The sequence below is a fragment of the Phasianus colchicus genome, chromosome 14 (genome assembly GCF_987193195.1).
Source record: "Phasianus colchicus chromosome 14, bPhaCol1.hap1.1, whole genome shotgun sequence".
Classification (NCBI taxonomy): domain Eukaryota; kingdom Metazoa; phylum Chordata; class Aves; order Galliformes; family Phasianidae; genus Phasianus; species Phasianus colchicus.
Window position 1 is genome coordinate 16,710,826 of NC_143449.1, and position 16,876 is coordinate 16,727,701.

At 47.8% G+C, this 16,876-nt stretch overlaps 1 protein-coding gene across 18 annotated transcripts in view; it reads left to right on the top strand.

Annotated features, from left to right (window-relative positions):
* MBNL3 (muscleblind like splicing regulator 3) overlaps positions 1–16,876 on the top strand; it is an 82,549-nt gene that overhangs the window by 16,941 nt on the left and 48,732 nt on the right. For 13 of the 18 annotated variants that reach the window (XR_004167049.2, XR_004167048.2, XR_004167047.2 and 10 more), the window contains exon 2: positions 13,152–14,124. The exons of 4 other annotated variants lie outside the window; for them this stretch is intronic. Coding sequence is in view for 11 of the 14 variants with exons in the window: in XM_090150360.1 (XP_090006486.1) it covers positions 13,951–14,124 (174 nt within the window). In the remaining 3 variants the exon portion in view is untranslated. Of the gene's footprint in view, positions 1–8,511; positions 8,623–13,151; positions 14,125–16,876 lie in introns of those variants that run through there. One more of the 18 variants, XM_031594223.2, reaches the window with a different exon arrangement.

Here is a 16,876-nt window from a genome sequence, read left to right on the forward strand (position 1 = left end):
TTCCAGGAGATGTAAAAATGTTAATTACCAAACACCACCATGTTTCAGTTGATAAGAACCAAGGCATGCGATTGGTGCTTTGTGAACATGCAGAGGGAGCAATTAAACAGAGAGGTGAATTAAGTTCAGCGCTTCCTCCAGTGGAATATATGAGGTATCCAAGGGCACGTAGTATTTCCAGGACACTTCTTTGAAATCTGTGCTTTTTCCCTTGCCCTGCAATCCTTAAGTGTGCAGAAAAAGCAGCAGAGTAGTGACTTCCTAATTTAACTGGCCTGTGAGTAATGGTTCTGCTCTGCCAGTGGGCTTCATTTTCTGATGCTGCAAACCGTGCAGGAGGAAGCACCACAGTTCCCATTCCCCGAATACTTATTTTTGCTCTAATTCCTAAAAGGGATAACTCAGAACATGACACAGACTCTTTTACTATGTTTACTGTGGGCTCTGCGCCTCTGAAGGTAACGTTGGCATGAGATGGAGGGGAAAGCACTTCTGTGCTAGATCAGATGGATGAACTTTCTCGTTAGCCCTGGGCATTTATTCCTAACCTGTGCCTGTGATGTGATTAGCTGTGAAGGTGTAGCTGTGAAGCTCTCCAGAGCCTTGGAAGATGCATGTTTTAACAGTGTGCTCTCACTTTGTTTTATAATCCCGGTGGCAGCCTCTGCTGGTTAGTTCTTGAGGTTTAAATGCTGATTAGGTTAATGGATTGTAATGTAACCCCACCCAGCTGGTCATCAGTCCCTTGGAAATGCCTTGTGATTGTGCTCAGTATTGCATAATTGCAAGCCCTGCCTTACCTGCAGACTTGGCGAGGCCAGAGCTTAGCCTGCTCTGTGAGCAGTGGGGTGAGAGCAGCTCTCCTGGAGCTCTTCTGGTAAGGTCTGTAACATTTTCACCTGGCGTAGTTGGGCAGAGGTAACTCAATCTTGTGCTGCAGCCTACAGAAGAGCTGCTTTGCTAACAAAGCCTGAATGCGGGCTAGCTAAATTGTGGGTCTTGTGTTCAAAATCACTGTTAATATATTTTTTTTTAATTGCAAGGGTTGCAAAGGAGGCTTGTATTGAGCTCCTGCAAAAGGTGGGGAATTGTGACATTTCATCCCACAATTGCTCTGTCACTCTGACCCTCCCCTTTAAGGGAGAAATAAGCTTCACCAACTGCTGTCCATAAATCTTTAACTTACTGCTGACACTGGAAGTCCCTAAAAAGAAGCGTCTGAGAAGAGACTGATGCTTGGTCTGCAGCCTATTGAAGTGCTGGGGGTAGGGAGATCTGAGCGTGATGGTGGCCAGAGGCTCCAAGGGAGCTTATCTTCATCCTTCACGTGGAGCTCTGAGGTCCTTGCCAGAGGATGCTGCGGGTGCGTGGAGCTCGCACGAGTGCTGGAGAGACTGGACGAGGAGCAAGTGAGCAGCTGGTTGGGGAAAGCTCGTCAGGCAAACCACAGCAGGCTCAGGAAATCCTCTGAGTTAAAAATAGTGGGAGGCTGGGAGACTATCGGGCTGGGAGATAGCGCATGTCTGCCTTGCTGTTGCTCTTGGGTGGCAGTGGGTGGCTGCTGGCTGCTCGTCCTTGGCTGGGCTCCATGGGAAGGGAGGGCCGTCCCTCCCCGTCTGCTCCCTTTCTCAGAGGTGCTCTGAGCTGTGCTGTCCCATGGGGTGAAGAGGGGAATTTGAGGATATGGGTTGTGCTGAAAGGAAAAGAGCATCCTGCTCCGTGGCAGCGCGGGTGGGGTGGTCCTCTCCTCACACAGAGGGGTTGGGGTTAAGCGGGGCCCTGGTGGGGCGGCAGCGATGCGTGCGCTGCGTCTGTGTCAAGTCCCAGTCCTGTTTTTCCTGACCTGAATGCATGGAACAGCTTGTTCTCTATTGTCTGTTAACCCTTACAAAGGCGCTTAATCTTGTTCTCTTTTGTTCTGCATTGGTTGTGCTCGGCGGGGTCAAGTCCCTGCTTTTGGTGCAGGGGCAGCGCTGCGCTCAATAGCTGTGTGCCGCACAGGGCTGAGCGGTGACGGAGTTAATTGCGGAGTGGTGATGGCCCTCCCCAGCCGAGGATCTGCTCCCATGAGCTATTTAAGCCTCTGTTTCTTGTATCTCCATGCCAATCAGATTAGCCTGTGCCAGGAAACAGACCTCAGCCTGCTTGCTCTTGAATGCACCCTTTTTCCTTCTTACCTGTTTATCCCAGTCAAGTCACTTCCTGCTCCACCTGTTTTTGGTTGTTTTTTTTTTTTATTTAGCTGTGTTCCTTCCTTTTCGTTTTGTCTCCTTCTGGCGCATCTCATCCCTCCCTGAGGCGATCGCACTGCATTCTGCCACCCAGCCCTGGCACTTGGAAATGGGCTGAGTCCTGTTCCTGCCATGCTGCTTTGCAGCGTGTCGCCTCTGCTCTGCCGCGCTGTCTTGTTCTTGCTCTTGCTTTCCTCCACAGTGCTCATCCTGCTGTAACTTGGCTTCCCCTTAACGTGCAGCAGTAGAGAGATCCTCAGTTCACCGGAGCTACTGAAAGTGCTCATTTTTCCAGCAAAGAAAAGGAAACGTGGTCAGGGGGAGGTGAGTGTTCCCTGCTCACGTGGCTGAGAGCTGCCCTGCTGCAACCGATCCCTGGGGCTGTTGCTTATTGTCCAAACTGGACCCCTCTGCTTTCTTGCTGCTGATTTCACTGAGGGATTTGCTGCTGCAAAAATAAACTCAACACCCCCAGTCTCACAGGACATAGTGTTCCAGCCTGGCTGTGTGTGCCAAAACAGGCCCATCCCTTGCCTCTTACAAGGCTCCACCTTTATCCTTATGCTAAAAATAAAAGGCAAGGCTATTCATTCCTTCCTAGTCGCTCTGTTCTGTTGTTCTGACCTTATTAGACTTTTCCAATATAAAATTTCATTGAACTCCTCTATTAGCGGTGAAAACAAACAAGACCATTGGACTTCCTCTGGAAAAAATGAATCTATATCACAGGGAATTGTAGGGAGCCAATTTTCCAGTGCTGAGTTTGTGCTGTATGCATGTGTTCCCTTGTATGTATTTCGTAAACAAAGTTGTCTTCACATTTAGAAGACTTTAAAACAATTTTTATCCTTTAGATCTGAACTGGCTTGCCTCCTCTGTTGGAAATAAGTAGCTTCTGTAATGTTATAAGGAGCAGAGTGGCTGTTAGCTGGGGTTGCAAGAAGAGACTTTTTTTTTTTTTCAGACCTCCCAAGCTAAATATATTTTGAGGCTTATGTATGTGCATGTACGTAGGAATGATAGCCAGGTGATAGATTGCTAAGCCACATCATAAATTCAGTTTGTTGGACACCTTTGATTACCTCCTCTGCACTCTGCCTGTAATCATTCTCCTTCAAACATCCTTCTAATGTTCTTAACAGCAGCCAATTAAAACAAAGACTCCACTTGCCATCTATCCCCTCTTTCCTCTGCCATCATCCAAGCTCTTTCCCTTGGGGGAAGGAATTAAGTGCACTGGTGTTTCCAAGAGCACGCTCTGGATTTGGGGGAGTATATCCCTGTTTTGCTTTTGTCTGCTGATTTTGAAGTCAGCTTTGGCAGATACCCAACCAAGCAGAGATGGGTGCTTGTGTGTTTGGGGCTGCAGGGTGCTGGCAAGGATACAGCACGTGGAAGGCACTGTTTATCCAAACGTGAGCCATGGCTAGCTAGAGCCTGCATTCTCAGACCCCTGGTTTGATCCTGTGGTTTCACATTAAGCCAGTTGTTTTCTGGAAGAAAAACACACCACAAGCATTAGGAGGGAAATCAAAAGTAATTCCTGTTGCTAAGACCTTCCATGGGGGAGAAGTTGTAGGTCGTTGTGTTACACAGATGCAGGAAGGTGGGGAGATGATTGAAGATCTCAGGACTTATGTTGATGTCTGTGACTCAGACATCTTAGGGGGAATGGAGGATGTTCAGTCACTGCAGAGTTGATTCACCTACCTGGCAATGAGATGAAGAGCAATGAATAATAGATTCTGGGGGGTGTGGAAGGCAGGAGAGGCCAACACACTAATTTTAAGCAACTTGGGAAGTGCCTTAAGGGTGACTTTGTCTTTTTCTTGCCTTTTTTTTCAGAGCTTAGCTCTGCACACAGAATTGGCTCCTCTGTGTGCAGATGCTCAACCCCTCTCTGTCCCCATGGGCACACCAGGCACACAGCCCCTGGGCACTCACCAGGCAGGTGGTACTGGGTGTCAGAAGTACACTTTCAGAATGGGCTCTTAATCCTTCTAGGTGCCTTCTGGCTCTGCTGTTCCCCCCACCCGTGTTCTGCTGCAGTGCTTCTGTGCTGGCAGGGTGTTTATTGCTGTGCAAGCAGGACTGGAGCTGTTGGACATGCCTTTCATCCTGTTGCAGCCTGCTGGAGTAATGGGGCAGATGTATGTGTATGTGCATGCTCCCCTCCTCCCTCTCTGTATCCTGTTTCATGCTGTAATGACTCTGGGGTCCGAGAGGTCGCATCATCTAATGCTTAAACAGCCTCTACATCTATAGATGTTTTATAATGCCTGACTGCCATTCTTGGGTTTTATTTGCAAAGCATCACCAAGAGAAAGGTCCCACTTGCAGAGGGACTGAGCAGCTTTGTCCAGTGTCACTGGTGCTGCACACAGCTGAGGCAAGATTTGAGCCCCTGTCTGCAGAGTCTGGGATCTGCAGACTAGAGCATCTGTCCTGTGTAAGTAGCGGCCTATGGGAACTACCTGTATGAGAGCAGTGCCTTTGGGGCTTGAGGCTGGGCTGCCCTGGGTTTTCTGGTGTATGGAATGGAAAATAAGCTCTCAATTGTTGGTATGTTTGCTTTTCCTGATTTCCTGCATTTTTTTTTTTTTAATGCTGAAAGAAATTATCCTAAGTATCTTGGATGCTTTTGTTGACTCTTCCCATCTTTTTCAGTCATCGCATTTGATTTGCAACCAGAAGATGCTGTTTAGGGCTGAGTTTAGGAATAAATCAAAGCTACCTTTTTCCCAGGTCTGAAGTCATTTCACAAATGATTCTTCGGTACCTTTGTATGCGTTGTGCCCTTCTGTGTAGCCCTGAAGTGATAGGTGCTTTCATTACTGTGCATGACTCCTCATTTTGTAACACATCATGTAATTCAGATGGATTTGAATGTAGTAGCATAAAGGCTTTGGAGGCCTGCCCTGTGCAAAGGGGAAAATTACTGTCTGGCCCAGAGTGATGGCTTTGTGATGACTGCATTGTGTTCTGGTGCTCTGTGTTTGTACCAAACTGGTTCGCTGCCAAGTTTCTTATGGCTTATCCAAGCACTCAATACAAAGAATGTTGAAAGAAAAACTATTTCTGTTTTCTGTGAGTTCCTCCGGCTGAGAGAATTGAAGCTGCTGTCCAAGTGGCTGTCTCCTCTTTCTGCAGGCCAGTTTTCACCTGGCTGGACAGCTAATGTTACCGTGTGAATCTGCAGTGTGTTTGTGCGTGTGTGTGGGCAGGGATGTACTTCAAGGAGATGGACTGTGAGATCTGAAAGGAAAATGCCTTCTTATTGCCCTGGAGGCAGGCTCGAGAAGTCTCCTGGAGCACTGGGATTACATGATTGGGAAGCCCAGGGCTCATCGTAGCCACAGATGTTCTGAACCTGCAGCATTTCTCTTCAGCTCCTTGTGAGCAGGCTTCACCTTGCTCCTCAGTGCCCCATCACACGTTGGTGTGCAGGATGGGCGCTGCAGCCTGCCTCCAGCTCTGAGCCTGGGGATGCCTTCCCAAAGTCCTTGGTCTTTGTGCAGCGCTGAATGGCTGAGCTGACCTCGTACTGCACTCATTCTGCAGCTTCATGGCACACGTTGTCTGGCTTGAAGGCTAAGGCTGTGCTGGAAGCTTAGGAAAGGCTGATTGTCAGTGCTGCCAGCAGCATCCTGCAAAGGGCAGGTCAGTGACAGGATTCCTTGCTGTTGGCTGTGTCCCCATTGGCTTGCCCAAATGCGTGGACACTTGGTTGATTGTCAGGGACCTTGGGGGTTTCTTGAGCACTGAGCAGGATAATCAGGTAGATTGTGGGATACATCTGCTTGATCCTATTTCTTATGATTACGTGGTGAGGAACAAGCCTTAATGAGCCTTGGCCTTTTCTGTCTCCTCTGTAAATCTGTTTGACTCAATTGAGCTCTCTTTGTGCCAGACAACTCTCTTTGTGCTTGGAGATGGAAGCATCCACCTCTGAAGCTGGCTGTGCTTTGAGCAGGGCTGTGGATTAGCTGACCTCTAGAGATCCCTGCCAACGTTTTTTTCCTTTTTTTTGTGAGTGTTTGCAGCTGGTGTAATTGTGGTCCTAACCCCTCTGTAGTGGTGCTGGCAGTGGAGGGGATTTTAGCACTGCTTCAGAGAAGCATCGTAGCTGTTTCTGCACCACAGAGAAAATGCTGCCTTTGAGTTAACCATTGTGCTCTAACTTGCTCTCTGGCCTCTGGTCCCAGGGAGCTGCCTCGTGTGAGGCCAGAAGAGATCTGACAGGTGTGGGTTCCTTCTCTGTGTGTCTCTGGCTGGGGAGAGATGCGCTCAGAATGCCCATATCTCACAGGTGAGAAGGATCTGCAGGTGGTCTCCATCACTCCTAGTGGAAAGCCGAAGGAGGAAAGGTCTTATCCTCTGCCTGGTCTCAAATAAATTGATGGTAGGAAATCAAAAGCCCAGAAGAACAACAAAGGTGTGGTAGGGGTTGTTACTTTCAACAGCGAATGTTTTCAGTGAAGCTGGGGGAAGTTCTGTTTGAAGCACTGTGTGCTGTCCTGGAGCACCCTATGGGAATGCATTCGTTCTGCAGGGCATGTGTGGGACTTCAGCACTTGTAGCTTTCTGACTTCGTTCAGAGACAAATAATTACACAAAAAAAGCTCCTTAAATTGCAGTACTCCTCTACTAGGTTTTTGGCTTAGAATTCCCCAGCAGACAGTGGCAAATAGCTGTCAGCCTTTTGCCTGTGGAAGTGTTTTGGAGAAGAGCCAGTCTCACAGGAGCAAAGAGGAGAGGTGTTCTTTGCATGTTGCTGGACAGGAGGTTGATGATGAAGAAAAGCAGATTGTGAAGATTTCAGGCAGCTGAGGGAGTAGGAGCGCCACGGACCACAGTGAAGAATGATAGAGTTCAGAAATGGATTTTTTTCAAATATTTTATTAGATACTGCACTTATTTTTCCTATAGTTGTTTGTTGCAAGATGCAAATGTGGAGAAACGCATGTTTGTAATGGAGGGAGAAGCTCACCAAGGTTTTGGTGTTTTTTTTCTTCTTTGCACTGAAAGGTTTCCTTCTCTCACAGTTCTTTGTTATCTATTGTTTGCGTTAGCTTTCTGATTCCTCAGCTGCCACTTCTCCAGGTAAGAGAAGAGCCCAGGTCAGGGTAGATCATGCCAGTGCCATTATGAACAGAGCAGTGCTTGCAGAGGTAGGTGGTGGACAGCCCATTTCTCAAGGACAGCAACATGCAGTACTACTGACCCTGCAGAGTACTGCACCTGTCTTCTGGGGTGCTATAAATCCAGCAGCTTTAGCAAGGTGCTTTTGGGCAAGTTTTCTGTGATTTGGGGTGCAGTACATGCATCCTCAGCCACCGAGAATTCAGTTTGTGCTGCTCATTCCATAGAAGTCATGACCAGTAACCCACACTCCAAAAAGTGACTCCAAGCCAGAGGCGTGAGTGAGTGGGGGAAGGAGAATGAGTGGCAGTGCACAGAGATGTGTGGTATTTGCATGCCCAAACATCCAGCTCTTGCACACAGCCATTTCTGTAGCTGGTTTGCATCCTGTCAGTAAGGCTTTTCCATTGCAGCAGCGCTGGGGGTGTTTTATTTGTGTGTGGTTTCTGGGTTTGTCCTTTCTGAACAGACAGCAGTCAGGGCTGAAGTTGGACTCTTGGGTGTGCAGTGTGATCCTTGGTGATTCATGGCTCTCAACAGCTGCAGTTAGATCTCAAACAAACTTCTCAGGCATGGCTGTGGTAGAAAATCTGCTGTTTTTCTGTTCATCTAGTAGGAGAACAAAAGCTTTACTTCTTTCCTGTTGTAAAGGTCTACCTCGCATTAAGTAAACTGTTCCCTGAGGGAGTGTGTCCAGGTACAGACTGTTCACAAAGGAAATATTCAAAGTGCCTACCAAGTTCCCGAAGTGTTTGCTTAATATAAGGGCTGGAGCAAAAAATAGAATATTTTCTAATTTGAGAGCAAAAAATACCTCTTGCAAGTGCTAGAAAATTCATTGACCTTCTTCAGCTTGGATCCTGCAGCAGTAAGTGCACGGGCGAGGAGAAAGAGCTGCTGGGAGGCCGCAGTGTGTGCAGATCCCTCTGTTCCAAGCACGCAGCGTGTGCCCGCTGCCTACACGCTGCTGGCACTGTCACAGGAATTTGAGTCTGCAGCCATTTGAGAGGTTTTTGTGTGATGCAGGGTAAGAGCCTTGCTAATCTGGACTTGAGCAGCGGAGGATCCATGTATTGATCTCATGAGGGTTATTTTTGTGGTTTCTTTTGCTGTTTACAGCCGTGCCAGCTTTGCTTCTGAAGCACTCGTAAGCCCAGCGGAGCTGCTCTGTGATGCAGTCATGGCAGTACCTTCCTTGCCGCATGCTCTTGGAGACTCAAATGAGCTTCTCGAATGTCACTGTGGCTCGGTAGGTCCTGGCTGAAGATGCTTGCTTTCCCCTCACTGGCTGTGAAAGCTCCCTGCAGTGCTTTTCCTTTTTTTATGCCTCACTGCCAATACATGTACCAGTATGGCACCCCCTGGCAGAATCTTGATGCTGACTCTTGGGCACCTTTGAAGAGCAAGGATGAAGCTTCCCATGTCCTTCTTTATTTCTGCTGTGAAAGTGGAGAAGAAACAACTTGGGAAGATGCTCTGGCTTTGCTTTCCACGAGGATATGAAAATGCTGTTGGATTGCTGTAGCTCTCTAAAGGCTTTTGTTTCTCTTTCAGAACAAAATAGTTCAATGTGCTGTTTTTATTGTTCCCGTTTCTCTTTGCTATGCAGTATTCCAGGAACACAGCATTTATTTGGAAGCTTTTTTTTTTTTGTCACTGAAACCATCTTGCATCTGTCTATGAATGAGAGGCTTCACATCCTGGCATATCACGGAAGGGACGGCGGATGCACTAAGTTGTTCTGCACCCATTTGGGTGCAACAAAAAGCTGGAGCTTGGCCTTGAGAAAGCCCAGTGCCCCCTCACTGTCTGCCTTCTCCCAGCAGGTGAAGGGAAGTATCTTTCCTTCTGCCTCACCAGTGCTGTCAGTTAGGATGAAAGCACTTTTGCCTCTCATCTGAGCAGCCACGACCTAGAAATTGTTGAGGAACAGTAAATATAGAACCATACCTTGCTGCTTTTACTGAGTCACTTTTTTTTCTCTCTCTGGAGGAGAAAAATTAAAAAAAAAAAAAGGCAAAAAAACTTCAACTCTTTAAATAGCATCATTTACACGTGGGAGCTGCTCGAATCCACCCTGTCACACAAATTACCATCTCTGAACTTGGCTGTCAGGAAGCGTGCTCGGGAGCTGCCATCCGCGGGGGGTGTCAGTGCAAGAGATCGGTTTCATGCAAGCAAGAGGCATCCAACTATTGTGCCAAGACGTTTGTCCTCACATTACCTCGAGCAGCGGGGGCAGCAAACACCCGTATGCCCTTCACTTGTCACACTGCTCTTGTCCCCATTCCCTTCCTTAGCTGCAGGGCTGGCTCTGACATCTGGGGCAAGCCCCCATCCTGCTGTATTTCAAGCAATTTGCGCTTGGCCCAGCAAGCAGCCCTGGAGCAGGGGCTTGATCCTCATTGTTTCCTTAAAGAGATGAAACCACAGCCTTTTCTCTCTTTTACTGCTTTTTTGCAGCTTTGATGCTGCAGTTGCAGCTGGATTGTGCAGAGCTGAGCTGTGCAGCAGGCCTGGCTCGCTGGGAAGGGTTCAAAAGGCAGCACCTTGCCTTTGTTGTATTTCCTGCAAGCTAACGAAACCTGTGTTTTGCGGAGCTACTTTGTAACCTCGTTAGATGTTGGTTTTGGCATGGATGCTTTTATTCCTCCCGTTTGAAACAAGCTGGAGAACAAAGTGAATGAAATGCCAGTTCCCAAGAAGGGTAAAATGCACAGAGCTGTAAGGATGTATCATGGTGAGAGTGGCTGTGATTGTTTGCTGCCAGGAGCTGAAACGGGGAGAAGTGAAACTTCAGTGTCAGGGGTGGGTTTCTGTCAACTGTTTTTATCTTCTGGCTGTCTGCGGGGAGTCTGACTGCAGCACATGAGCGCTCTGTGTGATGTCAGCCCAGAAAGCACACATTTTAGGCTTTCCCTGTGGCTGCACGGAGAGGGAATTTGCAACAATCCAAACATTGACAGAACTGTATTTGTTGACTCGCAGAAAATCCTAGCTCGTGCTCCTCTGGGCTGCAATCACTTAAGCCTGAACATGATGACTTCTGTCTGTGCTTGCTGCTCTCCCGGCCTCAATAAACCTGGGAACCAGAGGCATTTCTTCTGATTCAGCAAAGCACTCAAGTACAGCTCCAGCTGTCCTCCCTGCCGCTGTCACTGCCACTGTGCTCGGGGTGAAGCAGTGCTTAAGCCTTGTGTGTGTGCAATGAGGGATTTGGGCTGTGTGTGCTGAGGGATGCTCTGCTGCTTGTCAGGCAGGTAGCAAAGATGCACTGGCACTGTAAGATATTATTTGGTTAGCTGCCCATGTTATAGCACCCGTGTGAGACTCTGTGATGTTGTTGGCCTGCAGGGAGGTGGGTGTGTGGTTCTCATGGCAGAATATTCCTGGTATCTGCTCCTGACTGCTGAGCAAACCTGTGCCCTTCTGCAGGCTGTGGGGCAGGGCTCTCCTTTCTGTTTCTATCGGCAGATCAAATACTTTGTAGTTTTGTTTCTAGGAGTTGTAAGAGAGCAATATGAGCCATGTTACCTGTATCCGAGCGTTTCAATATTTGTGGCTTAATGACTTCTAGGATTTACGTGACTTATCTTCCATCTTGAGGACCCCAAACAGCTTATTGAGTATGTGTGTGCCTGTAAAGTCTGAGCACATGGTGTGCTCCTGAATTACATGGGTGAGAGAAAGACAAACGCTTGCGTTGTTACAGACCTTAGGATTTCTCACGGAAATAATAGTCACAGCTATGCTGCTTGCACAATGTGCTGTGGTTATGTGAAGTTCAGAGCCTTGCTTTCCCTGGAGCCTGAAACTGTGCAGTAGGCACCTAATGCACAAGATGGTTGTACTTCAGTCTGCTCAGAGCAGCTCCTGGGAGCATTCCTTCTAATCCCCACCCATATTTGACCTGTTGTAGCTCGTTTTAGAGAGCTGCGCCCAGCCTGTCCCTAGCTGGCTGCAGGGAGGCTTCTGCACATCTTTTCCTGCTCGCTGAGCTCACTCGGACTGGGAGACATGAGTGAATGGGATTTGTGTGTGGATTTGCTCCTTCCACAAAATCAGAGTTGATTGAGAGCATCCCTGTTTCTTAAAATCCCAGAAGACACAAGCGTGGTGAGATGTGCTTTTTATTACTTTCCTTTGAAGTTTAAAACACATCTAGCAAATCTGATCTTGCTGTTCCCCACCTGATGTCCAAAAATGCAGAGGTCTTCCCAGAAGCATGGCTTAGCAGAACTTCTGCACCATTGCAGCCGTCCTGCATTCAACAATCCAGGCGCTTTGTTAGAAACTCGACTCCAATCAGCCTAGAGCAGACTTATAGTGTAGTTTTAGCAAATGTTGTTTTCCGTGTGAAATAACTCAGCCCATGAATCAAACAGGCTCCCTGCCCCACCCCCTGCAGCCGCTGACAGCAGCTTCCCACACGCCTTCCTCCTAGCATTGTGTGGCTGCTCCAGCAGGTCTCGGTTACCGATCGGCGTAATTGCAAGTCACACCAATAATAAAAGAGGAATGAAAGCTTCCTATTCTTGTAGTTGAAGGCTCTTCTGCAGAAGTTTGAAGCCTTACCAGCGGTCATGTGAGCAACATGCTGCACTCCCCAAGAGCTTGCCAGAGTGGATGGCAGTGTTTTAGGAGGTTAGAAGATGGGATCATAGAATCACAGAATGGCCTGGGTTGAAAAGGAGCACAATGCTCATCCAGTTCCAACCCCCTGCTATGTGCAGGGTCGCCAACCAGCAGACCAGGCTGCCCAGAGCCACATCCAGCCTGGCCTTGAATGCCTGCAGGGATGGGGCATCCACAGCCTCCTTGGGCAACCTGTTCCAGTGCCTCACCACCCTGTGTGTGAAAAACTTCCTCCTAATATCTGACCTAAACCTCCACAACATCAGTAATATTTGATGTACAGCGTTGGTGCATCACATATTAGAGTGGAACTCTTAAGGATGGCTGCAATAATGGATGCCAAGGGCACCTGGGATGGGGTGCATTGGGAGCTGCTTGTTGTGCAGTATGAGGTGCTGGAGTCGGAACGGCTTGAGCAGTGTTCGCTCTCACGGAGAAGTGTGGCTGTGAACAAGGGGTTAATTTGTTCCCTTTACGCACGGCTCACGTTTCCCTGCCAGGTTTGCTTTTCACTTCATAGGCTCCAAACGTCTGGATGCACCACCGCGTGTCCTCACGTCACACCGCCGGCATGGCAGTGGGTTAAACCCACCGGAGCGGGCGGAGGGCTGAGCTGCGCCGCTTCCTTCTGCTTTGTGCGCAGGGAACCACGGCTGCTCTTCCTGCTGTGCTCCTGCAGAAGAGGGGAAGGAGGTGGGGGAGATGAATGGAAAAAATGCACCGTTCCTAAAGCCCCCGCGGTGGGGTATTGCTGCTCTGTGTGGAATGGTGCCTGCTTACAGAGCTACCCCTGCCCCACAGGCATTAAGCTGGGGCCTGGGCCGGGCACAGCCTTGAGGCCGAGGCATTCCGTGTGCAGTGGGCACAAAAATGAACGTCTGCCAGAAGAGATCGATCTGAAACAATCTCTTTTATTGGGCGGCTGCCCAGAGCTTCTGCTGCAACAGCCGATCTAATTGGTTGCTTCCTCCTCCCATGCGCAGCTTCGTGTGGGAAATGCCCTTTTTATCTACAATGGCTGACTGCACTGTGCCGCACTGTCAGCGTCTGGGGAGCCCCGCGCGTGCGGCTGCCGCTTAACGCTGAGTTTGGAGAGGGGCGATTGTCTGGTTGGAGCTGATTCTATTTCTCTTTTCCCTGCAGGTTGCTGAAAAGTGCCTTTCCTGAAGCCACCGCTGCTTGGATTTCTGTCTAGGGCTGCCTCTCTCTTCCCCCTCACCCCTTTCTTTTTAATTTGGCGTTGCTTGCAGTCCGTACCCTGACGGCAACTCATCCATCTTCTTTTTTTTTTTTTTTTTGTGCTCCCTGTTTGCACGCAGTTTGCTCAGCCATTTTTTCTTCCCCCGACTATGTAGCAAATATTTAAAAAAAAAAAAAAAGAAAAGAAAAACCTAACATCCTTTTGCTCGTTTTGATGCTCGTGAACAGTAATTTTGAGAAGCAAGAAAAAGAAGGAAAAAAAAAAAAAGTTTTCCCCCCAAGGACTGAGACCATTCCACAAACTGAAGTGCTGCCAGCAGCATATGCTTTTTGCAAGAATAATTGAAACCATTAACCGGAGAGCACAGAATTCTTTTGAAAGTCTGCCAGTTATTTTCAAGTAACTTCGGCAGTGGCACAAAATATAACACTTATATTTTAACTTCTACAATTGCACTTTTAGGAGCTGGCCTCTAATTTGATTTGCAGTTACTCTGATAAGATTTCTATTTTATGATTGGCTTTATGTTTGATTCTTGTTTAAACAAACACGATTTGACTTAAATGAAAACCTAAGTGCTGATGAATAGGAGTTCTACCAAAGCAACAAGTTAGTTATTTCTTCACGTTTCACTTGAATTCACTTTTTTACCCTTTTTTTTAAATAAAGAAAAGAAGATCAGCAGTAAATATTGCCCTGAAGAAGGGTGCGATTGCTTGCATTTTAATTTTTGTTTTTAATATGGCTGTGAACGTTTCCCTGGTTCGTGATACAAAATGGCTGACGTTAGAAGTGTGTCGAGAGTTTCAGAGAGGAACTTGTTCTCGGTCTGATGCAGAGTGCAAGTTCGCCCATCCGTCACGGAGTTGCCATGTGGAAAATGGTCGAGTTATTGCCTGCTTTGACTCCCTAAAGGTGAGGACGTCTAACACGTGCGTTACCTAAGCTCACTTGCTTTCCTTCTCTTCCGAATCGCTCGGCTATGAGTGTTACAGAACTGTTTTTTGCTCTCTTTCTGCCGAAAGGTTGGTGTGGGATGTGGCTCCTGAAATCTGGGTTAGCCGGGAGCCTGCCTCTCCTTTGTTTGGTCTCATTCAAAAATGGGAAGTTCCAGATCGCTTTTTGCTTAGAGATCACAGCCAGAATGGAAATAAGTGATGAGGGGAGAACTCTGCCACGGTGCTGCATTGGTTGGATCTGGCATCAGGTGTAACTGCATCAAGTGTCGCATCATGGAGAGAAAAAAGAGAATTTTGTCCAGAACATTTCCTAACTGTAGCTCAGGTCTGATGCAGCTCTCCTGGAAATGAGGAATGCATGTTGTGGGCAGTAAATGAAACCAAAAGGAGAAAAGTAGAGAACTGAAACCCAGTGCTTCGTTTGTGTCCAGAGCACATTGGCCATGTATTCAGCACAGAGATCTGAAATGTGCTTTTAATGAGCAGAAATGAAAGCAGCATTTTAAGATAATGAATCAGCTTTATGTCTATTTCCTGGAGACGGAGCTGCAGATGTACTCTACCACTGTCCTGTAGATGAGGAACAGGCAAAATATTTGGAGAGCAGCGCTCACAGGGAAAAAAGGGTGTTGGGAAAATGTGTTCTGCAAGGGATGTGAGAGCACCACGGATCTGCTGAGCTTGTCCAGGTTCAGGCTGAGCCTTTTCGCCAGCAGTTGTCTCTGTATGGTCAGTTTTGCAGGAAGCAAATGGTTCTCGATTCCTTATCACTGTCAGGGTTCTGGAGTAACTTTCAAAACTTAGGAAGTATTCACTTTCTGAGCTGAGGGTTTTTTTGCTTGTGTGTTTTTCTTTTTCAAGTGAAACCTCTCAAGGTTGGTTTAACTGAGCTGATAAAAACCTTGAAATGTCATGCGTGATTGCTTTTGAGAGCTCTTCACGTTGTGTCTGGTGTTTTGATTTGAATAATTAACCTGTTTGAATTTCTAAAAGGAATCTGGTGAATTTTACAGGCTTGAAAGTTTTCCCTTCAACTGTTGCATGAAAACCTTGGGGTTTATTTTTATGAACACAATGACTAACAGAACTGGTGGAGTTCTGTATGCGCAGGTTCAGACCGGGGCTGGATCTGGTCTAACACGGCTTTATCCATTTTATCACCGTTTGTGGCTTTTTATATTTTCACTTCTGTTCCCTTTCACCAAGAAGTTCAAGCTTCCTATTTGCATTTGGTTTTGCTCGTTTTAATCTGAATATATGCAACGACTTTAGTTGTGCAGTGACTTTCAAATGTTTATTTACAGTGCTGGCCTTATGATGGTGAGGGACAAAAATATTCTTTATCAGATGGGGAGGGGGAAAGTCACGTCCTTTGTGCCCTTGAAACTTTCTGAATTGTCGCCAGTGGCAGTGCAGATACCTTTGAAGAGATGAATATGTTTGTTTTATAGCATTCATTTGTGAACTGAAAGGAGTGCTGTAACGCCATGTAAGATATTTCCATGTCCCTTGCAACAAAAGCGCGCTTCAGCAGTGGGGGATGTGATGGGAAATACCGTGTTGAGAAAGGAGAAGAAAAAAAGAGTTGGGTATGATCTTCAGCAGCTCAGCTTCTTCCCTCTGCATCTGGTTGTTAAATGATGTTTTCATTGCAGTTTTCTCCTGGCACAGTAGTATGTGCCCTGTATGTGCTAGATCCCAATTTTCATGGGTTTTTTAGACTCCATGGGGCTGTCCTCAGCCTGAGGAGAGTGGGCAGTTCTGTCTCCCCTCCCAGCCAGCACACCTGGAGGAGAGAGAGCACACAGCTTGATGGTGGGGGCAATTTCTGCACCCTGCTGCTCCCACAGGGAGTGGGTCCGAGCCCTTCTTTCCTCCACAGAGATCTTCTGGGTGGATCTGGGTGCTCTCTCTGGGAGTGCCCGGTGCTGCTGCCCCATTGCAGGGTGCAGCTCCAGAACCACAGCCTGCTTTAACAACCGGCTGGTTAGCCAGGGTGGGTGGATGTGTGTGTGTGCACCACACGTTTCCCAGAGGAGATAACAGCCTTGGTGACTAACCATTCAAACAATAGTCCTTCTGTTCTAGGGCCAGAGCTGGGCTTGCAAGGCCCTGTTTGCAGTAGTATCGAGGGACTTGTGGTCATAACAGTGGCCTCCCTTACCGGTTGCAAGGGCAATGCTATGCACACATGTGGAGCTGTCTGAGTGTGCAGCTGTTCTCTCGCTAGTGGCTGTGGGGCACTGAGTTCACCTTTGTCTTTCACCATACTGCTGCCTGCTGGGGGTTCAGCCCTCTGCACAGCATTGGACTGGGGCCTCACCCTTAACACTAACCTGTTACGAGGAGGTTTTGTTTGCCCATCCTATGGACGTCTCTGTGCTCAGCCTCTTCCCCTCTGACAGCTGCTGAACGCTGATCCTTTCCTCCCCAATGAGAGCTCCATCGCTGCTCAGTGCTCTTTTCATCTTTTTACGCCCTGCATTAGCACAACATCTGTGTTGCTTTATTGGAGACAGGATATAGGATGCTCACAGCTAATAAGTTTTCCCGTTGTCTCGCAGTCACCCAGGGCTTTGTTCAGAGGTTGCTTATCTGCATCCATTGTGTAGTGCCGTTGCTTGTTTTTTCTCACAGACCTCTTAAGCCTGAACAATGCGTTCATACAGGAACTTTGATAACCCAGCATACAATGGTTTCACCTCGCT